Here is a 15,396-nt window from a genome sequence, read left to right as displayed (position 1 = left end):
TTTATTTTCAGCAAAAAGTCTTCATCACCAGTGCACCAAGTACAGTATATGCAGTCTTTTGCACACACCAGGCTTCCAACTGCAGTTATCTACCCAAAGTTAGTAACCGGAAACGTCAATTAAACCCTCACCATGTTGGGCATGTAACCTGGCAGCGGACTGGATGGATGTTTTTGGTCAATCTAGATAAAGCAGACCAACACAGGTTGCTCCACCAAATTGGGTACGATATGTCGACAGTCACAATGACAACATGGTCATCATGTCAACTTTCATCATGGAGACACTGATAAAGTGTAGACATGTTAGAATGTCAACATATCGTCCCCTGGTGACCAAATGCTTTTCTCCCGACGGCTGCAGCAGCATCTTTCAGGTCCCGGCGGTCATGTGACAGTCATTGCAGGGTCAGGCCTCCTATCCTCTGGCAACTCTGTCGACATTTTAACAATGTCGCTATCATATCTGTCAACGCTATCGGTGTCCTTTTGACTACATCACTTCTTGACCATTTTATAAAATAGGATTCAAAACCAGAAAAGGAGATTTATGTTCTAACCTTGTTAAATCTCTTTCTTCAAGATCCATAGGGGGCACAAGGTGCCCACCCTGACATCCAGGGCTGCCTGGGGTGACCATGTGTTTGGTTATCCTGTCCCTCTCTTTGGTATGTTTGGGTGTGTGTGTACATACACCAGTCTTCCTTCTCACTCATGCCTTGGGCTTGCTAACTGAACTGGCCTATCTGCGAGTGGGGTATAGGGGAGGAGGAGCATGGGCTGCCTGGTATCAAAAATGTTCTTTCTTCGAAATCCATAGGGGACACAGGAATTACGCTGGGGTATAGGCTGGACAGTAGGACACCAAACCGTTAAGAATTCTTTACAGCAGGCATCCCAGGCTCCTGCTCCCCTATACCCCACCCCCAAGAAGGCCTGTTCAGTTCGCATGCCCAAGGCATGAGCGAGAAGGAAGACGGGAACACACACTCAGAACCAAACATACCAAAGGAGAGGGACAGGATAACCAAACACAAGGTCACTCCCAGCAGCCCTGTGCATCAGGGTGGGCATCACGTCCCCTATGGATCTCGAAGAAATAGCTTCAACAAGGTAAGAACATAAATCTCATTTCCTTCTGGCTCCATAAAAGGGACACAGGGATTATACTGGGATGTCCCAAAGCAATGCCCCTAAGAAGGGGACACTCCTGAGCTGCGCGGAGAACTCTCTGCCCAAAGTTCAAATCCTCGGAGGTGAAGGTGTCAAGAAAATAAAATCAGAGAGAAGCGTGGGCAGAAGACCAAGTAGTCGCCTTGCAGAGTTGCTCTGCCGAAGCACCACCGTGGGCCGCCCAACAAGTACCGACCAACCTTGTGGAATGAGCTCGCACCACATCTTGGACAGGAATATCGGCCGCCACATAGGTGGGGCAAATGGTCAGACGAATCCACCTGCACGTGAAGGACATCCTGAAGAAACATGCGGACATCTGACATCAATACTATCCCTCGCTGAAAGGGTACAGAAAGAGCCGACACCTGGAACTTCAAGGAAGAAAGGTGTAGGCCTGTGTCCAGAACCGCCTGCAGGAAGGAAAATACTCAAGAGAGTTGAAACACCCTGGGATTATGGCCCCTAGCCGAACACAAAGCTAAATAAGTGCGTCAGACCCAGTGAAATCCTGGCAGATGTTGGTTTACGGGCATTCAACATAGTGCAAATAACCGCCCTGGAGAAACCCTTGGCTCTTGCTACAGATGTCTCAAAAGCCACACTGTCAAAACGAGCAGAGACAGGTCCGGATGCAGGCACAGTGATAGAAGATCCGGTCGCGGAAGAAGATGCAGGGGAGGGTCGATGGAAAGGCCTAGAAGATCTGCATACCAGGGACGCCTCAGCCAATCAGGAGCTACCAAGATCACAGTGCCACCTTCCAACTTGAACTTGCGGAGAACTTGTGGAATGAGCGAGATCGGTGGGAAGATGGACATGAGATTGAATCCCCACTGAATTGCCAGGGCACCCACCAGAAGAGGCCCCGGATCCCTGGTGCTATAGCAGTACCTTGGCAGCTTGTGGTTTAGGCATGACGCCATCAAGCCTATGTCCGGTAGGCTCCAGCAATGCACCAGAAGCTGAAAAGCATCTGGTTGTAGAGCCCATTCTTTGGAACGAACGTCCTGGCGACATAAGAATTCTACCTCAGAATTCTGAACTCTGGGAATGAATACCAACAGAGCCGGAAGATGACGCGCTTCTCACTTGAAAAGGTAAGTCACCTCCTTCATGGCAGAGTGACTGAGTGCTGCCCTGATTGTTTAGGCAGGCGGCCACTGACGCACTGTCGGACGGCACCTGGACCGGATGATGCTGAAGCAGTGGCGTTGTCTTAGTTTAAGAGCCTGGAACGCTGCTCTGAGTTCCAGAACGTCGATCGGAAAGGCGTCTCACCTGACCCTTTAATGTCAGTTGGGATGCCACTGCCCCCCCCCCCCCCCCCCACTCCTCCGCGGAAACTGGAGTCACTGGTGAGAACCAACTCCTGCATTCAAAACGAGGTGAAAGCCGCGAGACTGTGTGCAAGAGGGATCACGCCAAAGTCGCTGCATTGAGGCCACCAGCGCTGGGTTGGTGGAGTAGCAATGCAGGTGTCTTATAGGATGCCCAGCGCAGCTCACTCAAAGTGAAAAGTACAAAGAAAAATAAAATATCAAAATATTCAGGCTGCTTATGGACAGGGTGTGAAAAAAAAATATCATGATTTAAAAAACAAAAACAGTTTTTAATTTAAATATTTTATTTAAATCAATTTTTTTGATTCAAACTTTTTTTTAACTTAAATTGGATTTTTTTTTTAATGGTCAAGTAAACAAATAAAGTAAAACAATAATACATAATTCTTTTAAAATACTGTAACTTAAATAACGAGTTTTATGGTAAGAATTTACCTTTGTTAAAACTCTTTCTGCGAGGTACACTGGGCTCCACAAGGAATGGACAATGGGGTGTAGAGTAGGATCTTGATCCGAGGCACCAACAGGCTCAAAGCTTTGACTGTTCCCAGAATGCATAGCGCCGCCTCCTATATCACCCCGCCTCCCTGCTCAGGATCTCCGTTTTTAGTTAACCAGTCCAATGCAGTAGCAGGAAAAGAGAAGACAACGGTTAGTAGCCACAATACCGCATACTCACGACAGAAGACGTGTCAGCGGCTAATGCCATACCAACCCAAAGAAGCTAAGTGCGTCAGCGTGGGCGCCTTGTGGAGCCCAGTGTACCTCGCAGAAAGAGTTTTAACAAAGGTAAGTTCTTACCATAAAACTCGTTTTCTGCTGCGGGGTACACTGGGCTCCACAAGGAATGGACAATGGGGATGTCCTAAAGCAGTTCCTTATGGGAAGGGACGCGCTGTAGCGGGCACAAGAACCCGGCTTCCAAAGGAAGCATTCTGGGAAGCGGCAGTATCGAAGGCATAGAACCTTATGAACGTATTCACAAAGGACCACGTAGCCGCCATGCACAATTTTCAAGGGTCGCACCACGTTGGGCTGCCCAAGAAGGTCCTACAGACCGAGTAGAATGGGCCGTAATGTGAGCAGGAGAACCGCCCGGTCACGGTGAAATATCAGATATGGGGAACTACAGGACAAGGCACCCAAATCCGACACTCTTCTAGCAGAAGCAATAGCCAGCAGAAACACCACCTTAAGGGAAAGCCACTTAAGGTCAGCTGAACCAAGAGGTTCAAACGGAGACTCTTGTAACGCCTCCAAAACCAACGACAAGTCCCAAGGAGCCACAGGCGGGACATACGGAGGTTGGATACGCAAAACGCCCTGAGTAAAGGTATGCACATCAGGTAAGGTCGCAATTTTTCTCTGAAACCACACCGACAAGGCAGATATTTGAACCTTGAGGGAGGCCAGACGCAGGCCCTGCTGAAGAAAATCCAACAACTTGGCTATACTAAACTTGGAAGCGTCTTAATCGTTAGATGCGCACCAAACAAAGTAAGAATGCCAGACCCTATAGTAAATCCGAGCAGAAGCCGGTTTCCGGGCCCGCAACATAGTTTGAATGACCGCCTCAGAAAACCCTTTAGCCCTTAAGACGGAAGCTTCAAGAGCCACGCCGTCAAAGACAGCCAAGCTAGGTCCTGGTAGACACAGGGGCCCTGAACGAGGAGGTCTGGGCGTTGTGGAAGTAAAATTGGACGCTCTGACGATAGGCCTTGCAGGTCTGAGAACCAGAACCTCCACGGTACCGCCAGCGCATCCACGAATGCTGCTTGAGGATCCCTTGTCCTTGCTCCGAAGACCGGAACCTTGTGATTGTGTCGAGACGCCATCAGATCTACCGCTGGGAGGCCCCACCTTTCCACTAGGAGTTGAAACACTTCTGGATGGAGGCCCCACTTGCCGGCATGCACGTCCTGACGACTGAGAAAGTCTGCTTCCCAATTCAGGACTCCCGGAATGAATATTGCTGATATGGCCGGTAGATGGCGTTCTGCCCACTGTAGAATCCATCAGACTTCCTTCATTGCTAGGCGGCTTCGAGTGCCGCCTTGATGATTTATGTAAGCCACTGTGGTGGCGTTGTCCGACTGCACTTGAACAGGACGGTTCTGAATCAAATGCTGGGCTAGGTTCAAGGCATTGAAGACCGCCCGCAACTCCAGAATATTGATCAAGAGGGACTCCTTGGTCCACCGCCCCTGAAGGGAGTGTTGCTCCAGCACCGCACCCCAACCTCTTAGACTGGCATCTGTCGTCAACAGGACCCAGTCGGATATCCAGAACGGACGGCCCCTGCACAGTTGTTGGTCCCGGAGCCACCAGAGCGGAGGTCCGTCTGTCGCTGGAGTCGATGAGATCATTTGAGACCTGATCCGGTGAGGCAGGCCGTCCCACTTGGCTAGAATCAGCCTCTGGAGAGGGCGAGAGTGAAATTGAGCGTACTTCACCATGTCGAATGCTGACACCATGAGGCCCAGCACCTGCATCGCCGAATGTATCGACATTTGCGGAAGAGATAGTAAAGCAACGAATCCTGTCCTGAAGTTTCAGGACTTTCTCCAGAGACAGGAACAACCACTGGTTGTGAGTGTCCAATAGTGCCCCCAGATGCACCATGCTCTGAGCAGGGATCAGGGATGACTTCTTCCAGTTGATAAGCCACACATGGGCTAGCAGAAACCCGACCGTCACATCTAGATGACGCAGGAGAAGTTCTGGGGAAATTGCCAGGATTAACAAGTCGTACAAATATGGCAGTATCCTGACCCCTTGACAGCGGAGTACCACCGTCATCACCGTCAGGACTTTTGTAAAGACTCGCGGAGCCGTTGTTAAACCAAAAGGTAATGCCCGAAACTGGTAATGGAGGTTGCGAATCGCAAACCTCAGGTATTGCTGATGTGACGCTGCTATAGGAATCTTACCTCTGCGCAAGAGGCACCTGTACTACGACTCCTGTATCCAGGAGGGTCTGTACCACCGAATGTAGAGTGTTTGCCTTTGTCTTGTCCAACAGGACATCTGTCTGGCAAAATCGATGAGGGGGTCGGTTTTTGAAGGCTATGGCGTAACCTCGAGTGACGACTTCCCGTACCCAGGCATCTGAAGTGGTCTTCAACCATTCCTGGGTATACCCTAGAATCCGGCCCCCCACCCTGGGATACCCCAGAGGGAGGCCCGCCCTGTCATGCGGCAGGCTTATCTGTCTTGGAAGCTGGCTGACGGGCCGCCCAGGCTCTTTTGGGCTTCGACTTACCAGGTTTGGAAGTGCGGGCCTGCTTGTTGTACGCCTGACCTTTTGCTTTACCTGAAGGACGAAAGGGGCGAAAGGAAGTACCTTTAGCCTTCGACACACAAGGAGCAGTACTTGGCAGACAGGCAGTTTTGGCAGTAGCCAAGTCAGCCACTATCTTATTTAAATCCTCCCCAAACAGAATATCTCCCTTAAAAGGGAGTACCTCCAGGGTTTTTCTAGAGTCCAGATCCACAGACCAGGATCTCAGCCACAAAATCCGGCGAGCCAGTACTGATGTAGTAGAGGCCTTGGCTGCTAGGATACCGGCATCAGAAGCCGCCTCTTTAATATAGCGAGAAGCTGTGACAATATATGACAAGCATTGTCTAGCATGGTCAGAAGAGATTTCAGCTTCTAACTCTAAGGCCCATGCTTCAATAGCCTCTGCAGCCCATGTTGCTGCAATAGTGGGCCGTTGTGCAGCACCCATGAGGGTGTAAATCGCTTTCAGACAACCCTCCACACGTTTATCCGTAGGCTCTTTTAGAGATGTGACGGTAGTGACAGGTAGAGCTGAGGAAACCACCATCCTAGCCACATGTGAGTCCACTGGAGGAGGCGTTTCCCAATTCTTAGACCGCTCTGGTGCGAGGGGATAGCTAGCCAGCATCTTCTTTTGAGGCACAAACTTCGTACCCGGGTTTCCCAGGGTTCCGGACGTATATCCACTAGGTGGTCAGAGTGAGGTAAAACTTGTTTAACCACCTCCTGACGCTTGAACCTATCTGGTTTCTTAGGAGGGACGGATGGCTCGGGATCATCCGTAATCTGCAGAATCAACTTAATAGCCTCCAAAAGATCAGGAACATCCACATGTGAACTACCCTCCCCATCAGCCGTATCTGAGTCAGAACCTGTGGGGTCAGTGTAAGTGCCGTCTTCATCAGACGAGGTGTCAGTGACAGCAGTGGATTGTGAGGAGACAAGCGCTCGCTTAGAGGACCCCTTGGGCTTAGGCGAGCGATGGTCAGACTTTTTAGTAGTCAGGGACTGGATCAACTTCCTCAATTGAGCAGATAAATCGTCCGCCCATGGCGGGTTAGCTGCAGGGACCACATATGGCTGTACCGGCATAGGGGGTCCCATAGGGGGTGTTAGTTTATTAACTAGCGTATGTAGAAGCGTGGAAAAAGCGGCCCATGGTGGGTCATTATGTACCCCCATTGCCACAGTCCCACTGGGGGCCAAGGACCCCCAGAACCAGAGCCCCCAACTGCTATATTTTCCTCATAGGGGTCTGTGGCTTCAGCAACACCTGTAGTGTGTTCAGCCCCAGAACCGTTACCCTCAGAAGCAGACATGATATAACTTGCAGTATCAGGTAACACAGTACAATTATCAGCAGCACAATACCTCTTACCCAAACCCCTGCGCAGTGTAGTCAGCACCAGCAGAGATAAAGGAGAGATATGGTGACTAAATCACAGAGAATAATACGTATTAAAGTATATCTTTGTGAAAATCCTTTATCAATATAAAACCTGACGCACCAATCCCCCTCAGGTTATAGAATATAGAGATAGCAAGTTAAGTGAAAGACACGAAATGGACACCACTCAGCTAGCTAATTCACACACAGTCACAGTTTGTACAATGCAGAGGTTATTACTAACAATAATACTGCACTGGACTAGTATATTATATATATATATATATATATATATATATATATATATATATATATATATATATATATATATATATAGATAGATAGATATAGATAGATATAGATATAGATAGATATATAGATATAGATAGATAGCTATGTAGTCAATAGATATAACACTGCACAGTAAGAACTGGATGTATATCACAGGGTAATTGTACTAGAAAACCCTGACTAAATGCACTCTTTCTTAACTAGCACTGTCTAAAAAGGCAGGTAGAATACTTAAGTGTCATGCAAAGTCACAGCACCGACAACCAGGCGGCTTTACACAGGAGGATTTACCCAAGCAGTCCCAGGAACAGTGAAGCTGAGACACTGACAGGGAGTGAGGGAGAGACAGATATGCAGCTCCAGGGCAGGAACATTTGCGGGAAATGGCGCCCTGGGGCTGGGGGAGGGGCTTCAGGTCTAAGCCTTATCCCCCTGCTGGCAAAACCACAGGGTACTGTGGGCTACTGAAAATGGTTTAGAGAGAAAACCTGACTTGTACCCATGTCCTGGTGATCTAGTGGGATCGCCTGTACTGCCACAGTGTCCACCGACAGCGTCGTATCGCGATAAAGACCGGGTCCCGCAAGCGGGACCCACTTACCACCTCCCGAAGCACGGCCACGCAATCCTGGAGAGCCCCCTTCGTGTGTACCTGACTGTGAAGAAACAGGAGCTTCCTGCTGGTAGTTACCCGGCAACCAGGGCTCGGGAGTGTACAGCGCCGCTGGGGAGAGCTGGAGCTGCAGCAGTGAATGTCTTCTGACATTTACCACCGCTGCTGCCCTTGTAGTCTTCACTTTTTTCTTCAAAAAAAGCTCTTCTTAGGGCTGCCTATAGCAGCCCCTCTGTTATGTGCCTGCTTACTGCAGCACCAACTACAAAACTGAGCTCCTGTGCAGGGAGGCGGGGTTATAGAGGAGGCGGCGCTGTGCATTCTGGGAACAGTCAAAGCTTTGAGCCTGTTGGTGCCTCAGATCAAGATCTTACTGTACACCCCAATGTCTATCGTTGTGGAGCCCAGTGTACCCCGCAGCAGAAACTATTTGGTTTACTTACTCTACCGATACCCTTCCTTGCCATCCCAGGGGGAGGCCCGTCTCGTCATGCAGTAGGCTTGTCTGATTTGGAAGCAGGCTGACGGGCAGCCCAGGCACGTTTAGGTTTGGGCTTAGTGGTTTTGGAAGTGCGATCCTGCTTCAGGTACGCCTGACCCTTTGCTTTACCTGGAGGACGAAAGGAACGAAAGGAAGTACTCTTAACCTTCGGGACCGAAGGAGCAGTACTAGGTAGACATGCAGTCTTAGCAGAAGCTAAGTCAGCCACAGTCTTGATGAGATCCTCACCAAATAGAATGTCTTAAAAGGGAGCACCTCCAGGGTTTTCTTAGAGTCTAGATCCATAGACCAGGACCGTAACCAGAGAATCCGGCGAGCCAAAATGGACGTAGTAGAAGCCTTGGCCGCCAGAATACCGGCATCAGAAGCCGCCTCCTTAATGTAATGAGATGCTGTGACAATATACGAGAGACATTGTCTAGCATTATCATAAAAATTGGACGGCAGCTCCACTTCCAGCTCCTGAGCCCACGCTTCAGTAGCTTCTGCAGCCCAAGTAGCTGCAATAGTGGGCCGATTCACAGCTCCTGCAAGGGTATAAATAGCATTTAAGCAACCCACCACACGCTTAGCCGTCGGTTCTTTCAGAGAGGTGACGGTAGTTACAGGCAGAGTAGAGGACACCACCAGCCGCACCACTTGCGAATCCACCTGCGGTGTTGTTTCCCAATTCTTACTTAGCTCCGCAGCGAGGGGATAGCGAGCCAGCATCTTCTTGTGAGGTGTGAATTTCTTTCCTGGATTTTCCCAGGATTCCTGACGTATGTCAACTAAGTGGTCAAAATGAGGTAAAACTTGTTTAATAACCTTCTGACGTTTATATCTATCCGGTTTCTTAGAGGTAACAACAGGTTCTGGGTCATCATCAATTTGAAGAATCAGCCCGATAGCCTCCAATAGGTCAGGAACAACCACCTGTGAAACAGATTCCCCATCAGAAACATCTGGATCAGTGTCTGAGTGGTCAGTATACACACCATCTTTATCAGACGAAGTGTCTGGAACATGGGTGGATTGTGAGGAAGTAATGGCCCGCTTAGAGGACCCCTTGGTCTTAGTCGGGCGAGGGTTAGGTTTCTGTTTGTTCAGTGAGTGATTCAATTGCTGTAACTGAGTGAACAGGAGATCTGCCCATGGCGGATTAACCGCAGGGACAATATGTGGCTGTACCGGCACGTGAGGTCCCATAGGGGGTTTAAGTCTAGTTACCAGCGTATTCAATAGAGTAGAGAAAGTAGCCCAAGGTGGGTCATTATGGACCCCCGTTGCCACGGCCCTACTGGGGGGTAGGAAACCCCCATAACCTGAACCCTCCACTGCTATGTTTTCATCTATGTCTGCAGCGTCACCACCACGCATTGTGGGATCAGCCACAGAACCGTCATCCCTAGAAGCTGACATATCTGAAAGCGTAAATCACTGGCAACACAGTGTATCAGCAGTATAATACCTGACCAAGAACCCCCTCTGCAATGTGATAGCACAAACAGAGGATTCAATCGGTATACAGTGACTGAAAATCAGAGAAAAATACAAAATAAAAGTATATCCTGTGAAACACCTATATCAAATAATAACCCTGCCGCACTTAGCCCGCCTCAGGGTACAGAATATAGGGATAGCAATCTTAGTGAGATCCACGAAGTAGAAATCACGCAGCAGCTATATGCACACACACAGTCACATGAACAATGCAGAAATCATGACAAGCAATAAAACTGCACTGTACTAGCAATACTAAGTAAAGCTATATAGGGTAATAGATATATCAATGCACAGTAAAGACTGGATGTATATCACAGGGTACTTGTACTATATAACCCTGAAGTAATGCACCTTTTCTTAACTAACACTGTCAACAGACATGTAGAATACTTAAGTGTCCTGTAAAATGCACAGCGCTGATAATGCAGGCGGCTTTACAGAGGAGGCTTTGCCCATACAGTCCCAGGAACAGCTCAACATGTGAAGATGGCGCCCAAACGCTGACAGGGAGTGAGCGAGAGGGAGAGCTGCAGCTCCAGGGCAAGGAACATTTATTCTAAATGGCGCCCTTGGGCTGGGGGAGGGGCTACAGGTCAGAGCCTTATCCCCTTGCTGGACTTCACCACCGGATATTGTGGGTCATAAGAAAACGGGTTGTAGGTAAACCGACCTGTGCCCCTGCCCTGGTGGTCTAGTGGGGTCCAAGTACTGACACAGTGTCCACGCCAGCGCGCGCGGCCCACCTCCTAATGGCCGCGCGGGATCGGAATTTCCAGTGGGACCCGCCTAGGTCCCGGAGAGCTTCGGTGAGTATGCGCACATGACTTACCGATACGGAGCCTCCACTGTAAGTACCCGGCAACCAGGGACACGGGAGTATACAGCGTCGCTGGGGAAGGTGAGGGAGCTGCAGCAGATGTCAGAATGACATCTAGCACTGACATTGCCTCTGCTGCAGCCCTTGAAGTCTTCTATCTTCACTTTAAAAGCTCTTTTCAGGACTGCTCCCTGTTAGCTGCCTGCACGGCACCAACTTACAAACTGAACTCCTGTGCACAGAGGCGGGGTTATAGAGGCGGCGGCGCTGAGCATCTTGGGAACAGTCAAAGCTTTTAGCCTGCTAGTGCCTCGACTCAAGATCCTACTCTACACCCCGATGTTATCCCTGTGGAACCCAGTGTACCCCGCTGCAGAAACAAGGATCCTACACTTTACTTACATTAGAAGTCAATGACCATGTCCAGAACCCACTGCTCAATATACATTTACCTAAAATTTGAAACAGATCCTCTCTTGCTTTTCTGAAGTAAGTCGCTTTTCCTTCCCATTTTTCAGTCTGTCTCAAAACCACCAGCAGTCAAGAATCTACATTTAAAACCCTGGTTTAGCCACTAACTTGCTGGACATATTCATCCCTCTGATACAATGCAAACTAAGCAGTGACATCACAATGCAGAATTCTGATGCAATGGACACATCAGGCATCTACTGGAAAGTGCTCGTATTACTCTAACATGTAACCGGTAACAAATGAACAGACACCCAAATCAGAATTATTTCTAAAAGGTCAATTAAAAAAGAAAAACCCATGTTCCAATCAAATACTCAGTGTTGAAACAACTTGCCTGCAGCTCTCTAAAAATACAGGGAATACTCTATCCTTTCATAAGGCAAGAAAAGAAAACGCTGGCAAGTTGTACTTCAAAGTTTATTAAATTGTTATATTTTATCAGTTAAAACAATTCACATAACTGTCAGCTGATTACAAATTTATACACCCTATATCACGATTTTTATACTTTACAATGTCTTTATACGGAATACATACGATTTACCTGCGGACGGGATGCCAGCTGTCAATATCCTGACAGCATAGAAAAATATTTATTTATTAGCAGTTTCTTATACAGCGCAGCATATTCCGTTGCACTTTACAATTAGAACAACAGTAATAGAACAAAACTGGGTAAAAACAGACAGAGATAGGAAGGCCCTGCTTGAAAGCTTACAATCTATACAAACTGCGCTTTATGTGTATTGAAAGAGCTGCTCAATTTGTTTGGGATATACTATTAAAAATAGATGATGAGTGCTGTGAGTTTATTATGTGTAAAAAAACTTAAAAAAAATATAGGAATTATAAGAGTGGCACCTGTAGAGAAGAAAGTTATTGTTTACAGCTCCTCTTTGGAGTTATGTAGAATGAGCTCAGTCCGTCCCAGATTCACAGTATTTTTAAAAGAATATCCGGACAGCGGCATCCTGTCCACCAAAATGCCGGCAGTGTAGCGAGCGCTAAGAGTTCCCTTGCGGGTTCAGTGACTCACCACAGGATCTATTCCCACTGTATGGGAGTCATGGACACCCACAGGTGGAAATACGGATGGTGTAATGGTTAGCATTACTGCCTCACAGCACTGAGGTCATGGGTTCGATTCCCACCATGGCCCTAACTGTGTGGAGTTTGTATATTCTCCCCGTACTTGCGTGGGTTTCCTCCGGGTACTCCGGTTTCCTCCCACAATCCAAAAATATACTGGTAGGTTAATTGGCTCTCAACAAAATTAACCCTAGTGTGAATGTGTGTGTGTACATGTGATAGGGAATATAGATTGTAAGCTCCACTGGAGCAGGGACTGATGTGAATGGCCAAATATTCTCTGTAAAGCGCTGCGGAATATGTGTGCGCTATATAAATAACTGGTAATAAATAATAATAAATAATAAATAGCCCTGGTGTGCCAGGATTCAGGCTGTCGGGATTTTGGTATCTTGAACGCCGATTGTGGCAGCCAGCATTTTTTCTGCAACCCTTTATACCTTTAAGGTCCTGCTCACATTCTGGCTGCCTGGTTCTGCTGCTGCATAAAAGGGAAAGCTAGTGATGACAGTGTCCTCCAGCCAGGGGGCTTCGGGATACAGTATGCCCCACGTCCCCCCCTTCTTCTTCTTAATCTGAGATAGATATACATACACACATCATTTGCAATGGAGTATGTGCTGACCAATACACAAACACTGACACATACAGAATCCTGGCCACTCTGTTTATATCTGTAGCTCTCTCCCTACTTATAAAGCCCAGGGAATAATAATAACACCACCTGTATACGTCCCAGAGACAGAATGAGAGGCTACACTGTACCATGGGGCATTTGCAGACACACACTGCGCCCAGGAATGAGGACGGGCTTCTGTAGGCCAGGGTGACAGACAGGATGCTCAGCCCCTGCTGCCATGTGAGACCCCCCCCTCCTCCTGCTCCTCTCACCTGGCAGGCTGGTTTGTTCCGAAGGAGAATGGCACAGCCTGTACTGTGGCGTTCAGCGTCGTGGTGGTGGCGCCCGGGGTGCCGAAGCTGAATCCGGTGGCCATGGTGCAGCCGGAAGATGCTCGTTCCCTCCGCGCGAGGGACCGACACCGGAAACAATTCAAACTCAGAGAATCCGGGACCTTCCGGGAACAGGCACCGGCTGATGACGTTGCCTAACGCTGCGCTGATGTCACACGGACCGCGACCGCAGCTGTTTTGCCGCGCGAGTGTCTCGCAAAGAACACACTGACCGCATTGCACACAGGGCTGCTTACCATATACAAACCCGTGTAATCTCTCTTGCCTCCTACACTGCAGGGCCGCTCCTGTATATGTGTACAGGGGGTTACTCTGAGACCTGTCTCTAGGGCAGGGATTCCCAGCCACTGCAGTCCTCAAGGCACACTACATCTTGCTATTCACTTCTTATTCAAGCTCTAGCTTCTTATTCACTTGTTATTCGAACTCCAGCTTCTTTTTCAGATCATTCAGTTATGCAAGGGTTAATGAGTCTTGGGTCACAAATTTGACACCTGAAATCAACAGAGTAGGGTCCCTTGCATATGACCCACTTGTATTTTGCTTAGCCCAACGCTGTTTTGGGCATGAAATACACTGGCAAAGTGGGCACAAACACTATAATTTCTCTGACGTCCTAGTGGATGCTGGGGACTCCGTAAGGACCATGGGGAATAGACGGCTCCGCAGGAGACTGGGCACACTAAAAGAAAGATTTGGTACTACCTGGTGTGCACTGGCTCCTCCCTCTATGCCCCTCCTCCAGACCTCAGTTAGATTTCTGTGCCCGGCCGAGCTGGATGCACACTAGGGGCTCTCCTGAGCTCCTAGAAAGAAAGTATATGTTAGGTTTTTTATTTTACAGTGAGACCTGCTGGCAACAGGCTCACTGCAACGAGGGACTAAGGGGAGAAGAAGCGAACCTACCTGCTTGCAGCTAGCTTGGGCTTCTTAGGCTACTGGACACCATTAGCTCCAGAGGGATCGACCGCAGGACCCGTCCTTGGTGTTCGTTCCCGGAGCCGCGCCGCCGTCCCCCTTACAGAGCCAGAAGCATGAAGATGGTCCGGAAAATCGGCGGCAGAAGACTGCAGCTGCAGCTGTGCGCCATTGCTCCTCATGCACACTTCACACTCCGGTCACTGAGGGGGGGGGGGCCCTGAGCAGCAATAAAAACACCTTGGCTGGCAAAATAATCACAATATATAGCCCCAGAGGCTATATATGTGATAATTACCCCTGCCAGAATCCATAAAAAAGCGGGAGAAAAGTCCGTGAAAAAGGGGTGGAGCTATCTCCCTCAGCACACTGGGCGCCATTTTCTCTTCACAGTGCAGCTGGAAGACAGCTCCCCAGGCTCTCCCCTGTAGTTTTCAGGCTCAAAGGGTTAAAAAGAGAGGGGGGCACTAAATTTAGGCGCAATATTGTTTATACAAGCAGCTATTGGGGAAAATTCACTCAGTGATAGTGTTAATCCCTACATTATATAGCGCTCTGGTGTGTGCTGGCATACTCTCTCTCTGTCTCCCCAAAGGGCTGTGTGGGGTCCTGTCCTCAGTCAGAGCATTCCCTGTGTGTTTGCGGTGTGTCGGTATGGCTGTGTCGACATGTTTGATGAGGAGACTTATGTGGAGGCGGAGCAGATGCCGATAAATGCCTGTGGGGCCGACACCAGAGTGGATGGATAGGTGGAAGGTATTAACCGACAGTGTCAACTCCTTACATAAAAGGCTGGATGACGTAACAGCTGTGGGACAGCCGGCTTCTCAGCCCGCGCCTGCCCAGGCGTCTCAAAGGCCATCAGGGGCTCAAAAAACGCCCGTTGCCTCAGATGGCAGACACAGATGTCGACACGGAGTCTGACTCCAGTGTCGACAAGGTTGAGACATATACACAATCCACTAGGAACATCCATTGCATGATCTCGGCAATAAAAATTGTGTTACACATTTCTGACATTAACCCAAGTACCACATAAAAGGGGTTTTA

The 15,396-nt window shown here is 48.8% G+C and overlaps 1 protein-coding gene across 6 annotated transcripts in view; it reads right to left on the bottom strand.

Moving 5' to 3' along the window:
• The window catches only part of NUP58 (nucleoporin 58), a 223,210-nt gene extending 209,635 nt beyond the window's left edge, over positions 1–13,575 (bottom strand). Inside the window, exon 1 of one of the 6 annotated variants that reach the window (XM_063951694.1) lies at positions 13,348–13,575. In XM_063951694.1, coding sequence (XP_063807764.1) covers positions 13,348–13,451 — 104 coding nt within the window. In that variant the 5' untranslated portion in view covers positions 13,452–13,575. Of the gene's footprint in view, positions 1–11,345; positions 11,511–13,347 lie in introns of those variants that run through there. The other 5 variants (XM_063951691.1, XM_063951690.1, XM_063951695.1 and 2 more) reach the window with 5 other exon arrangements.
• Between the last annotated feature and the right edge of the window lie 1,821 nt (positions 13,576–15,396).

Source organism: Pseudophryne corroboree, chromosome 2, assembly GCF_028390025.1.
Source record: "Pseudophryne corroboree isolate aPseCor3 chromosome 2, aPseCor3.hap2, whole genome shotgun sequence".
Taxonomy (NCBI): Eukaryota; Metazoa; Chordata; class Amphibia; order Anura; family Myobatrachidae; genus Pseudophryne; species Pseudophryne corroboree.
The sequence above is the reverse complement of the archived record's forward strand: the minus strand, read 5'-3'. Positions and strand labels throughout refer to the sequence as shown.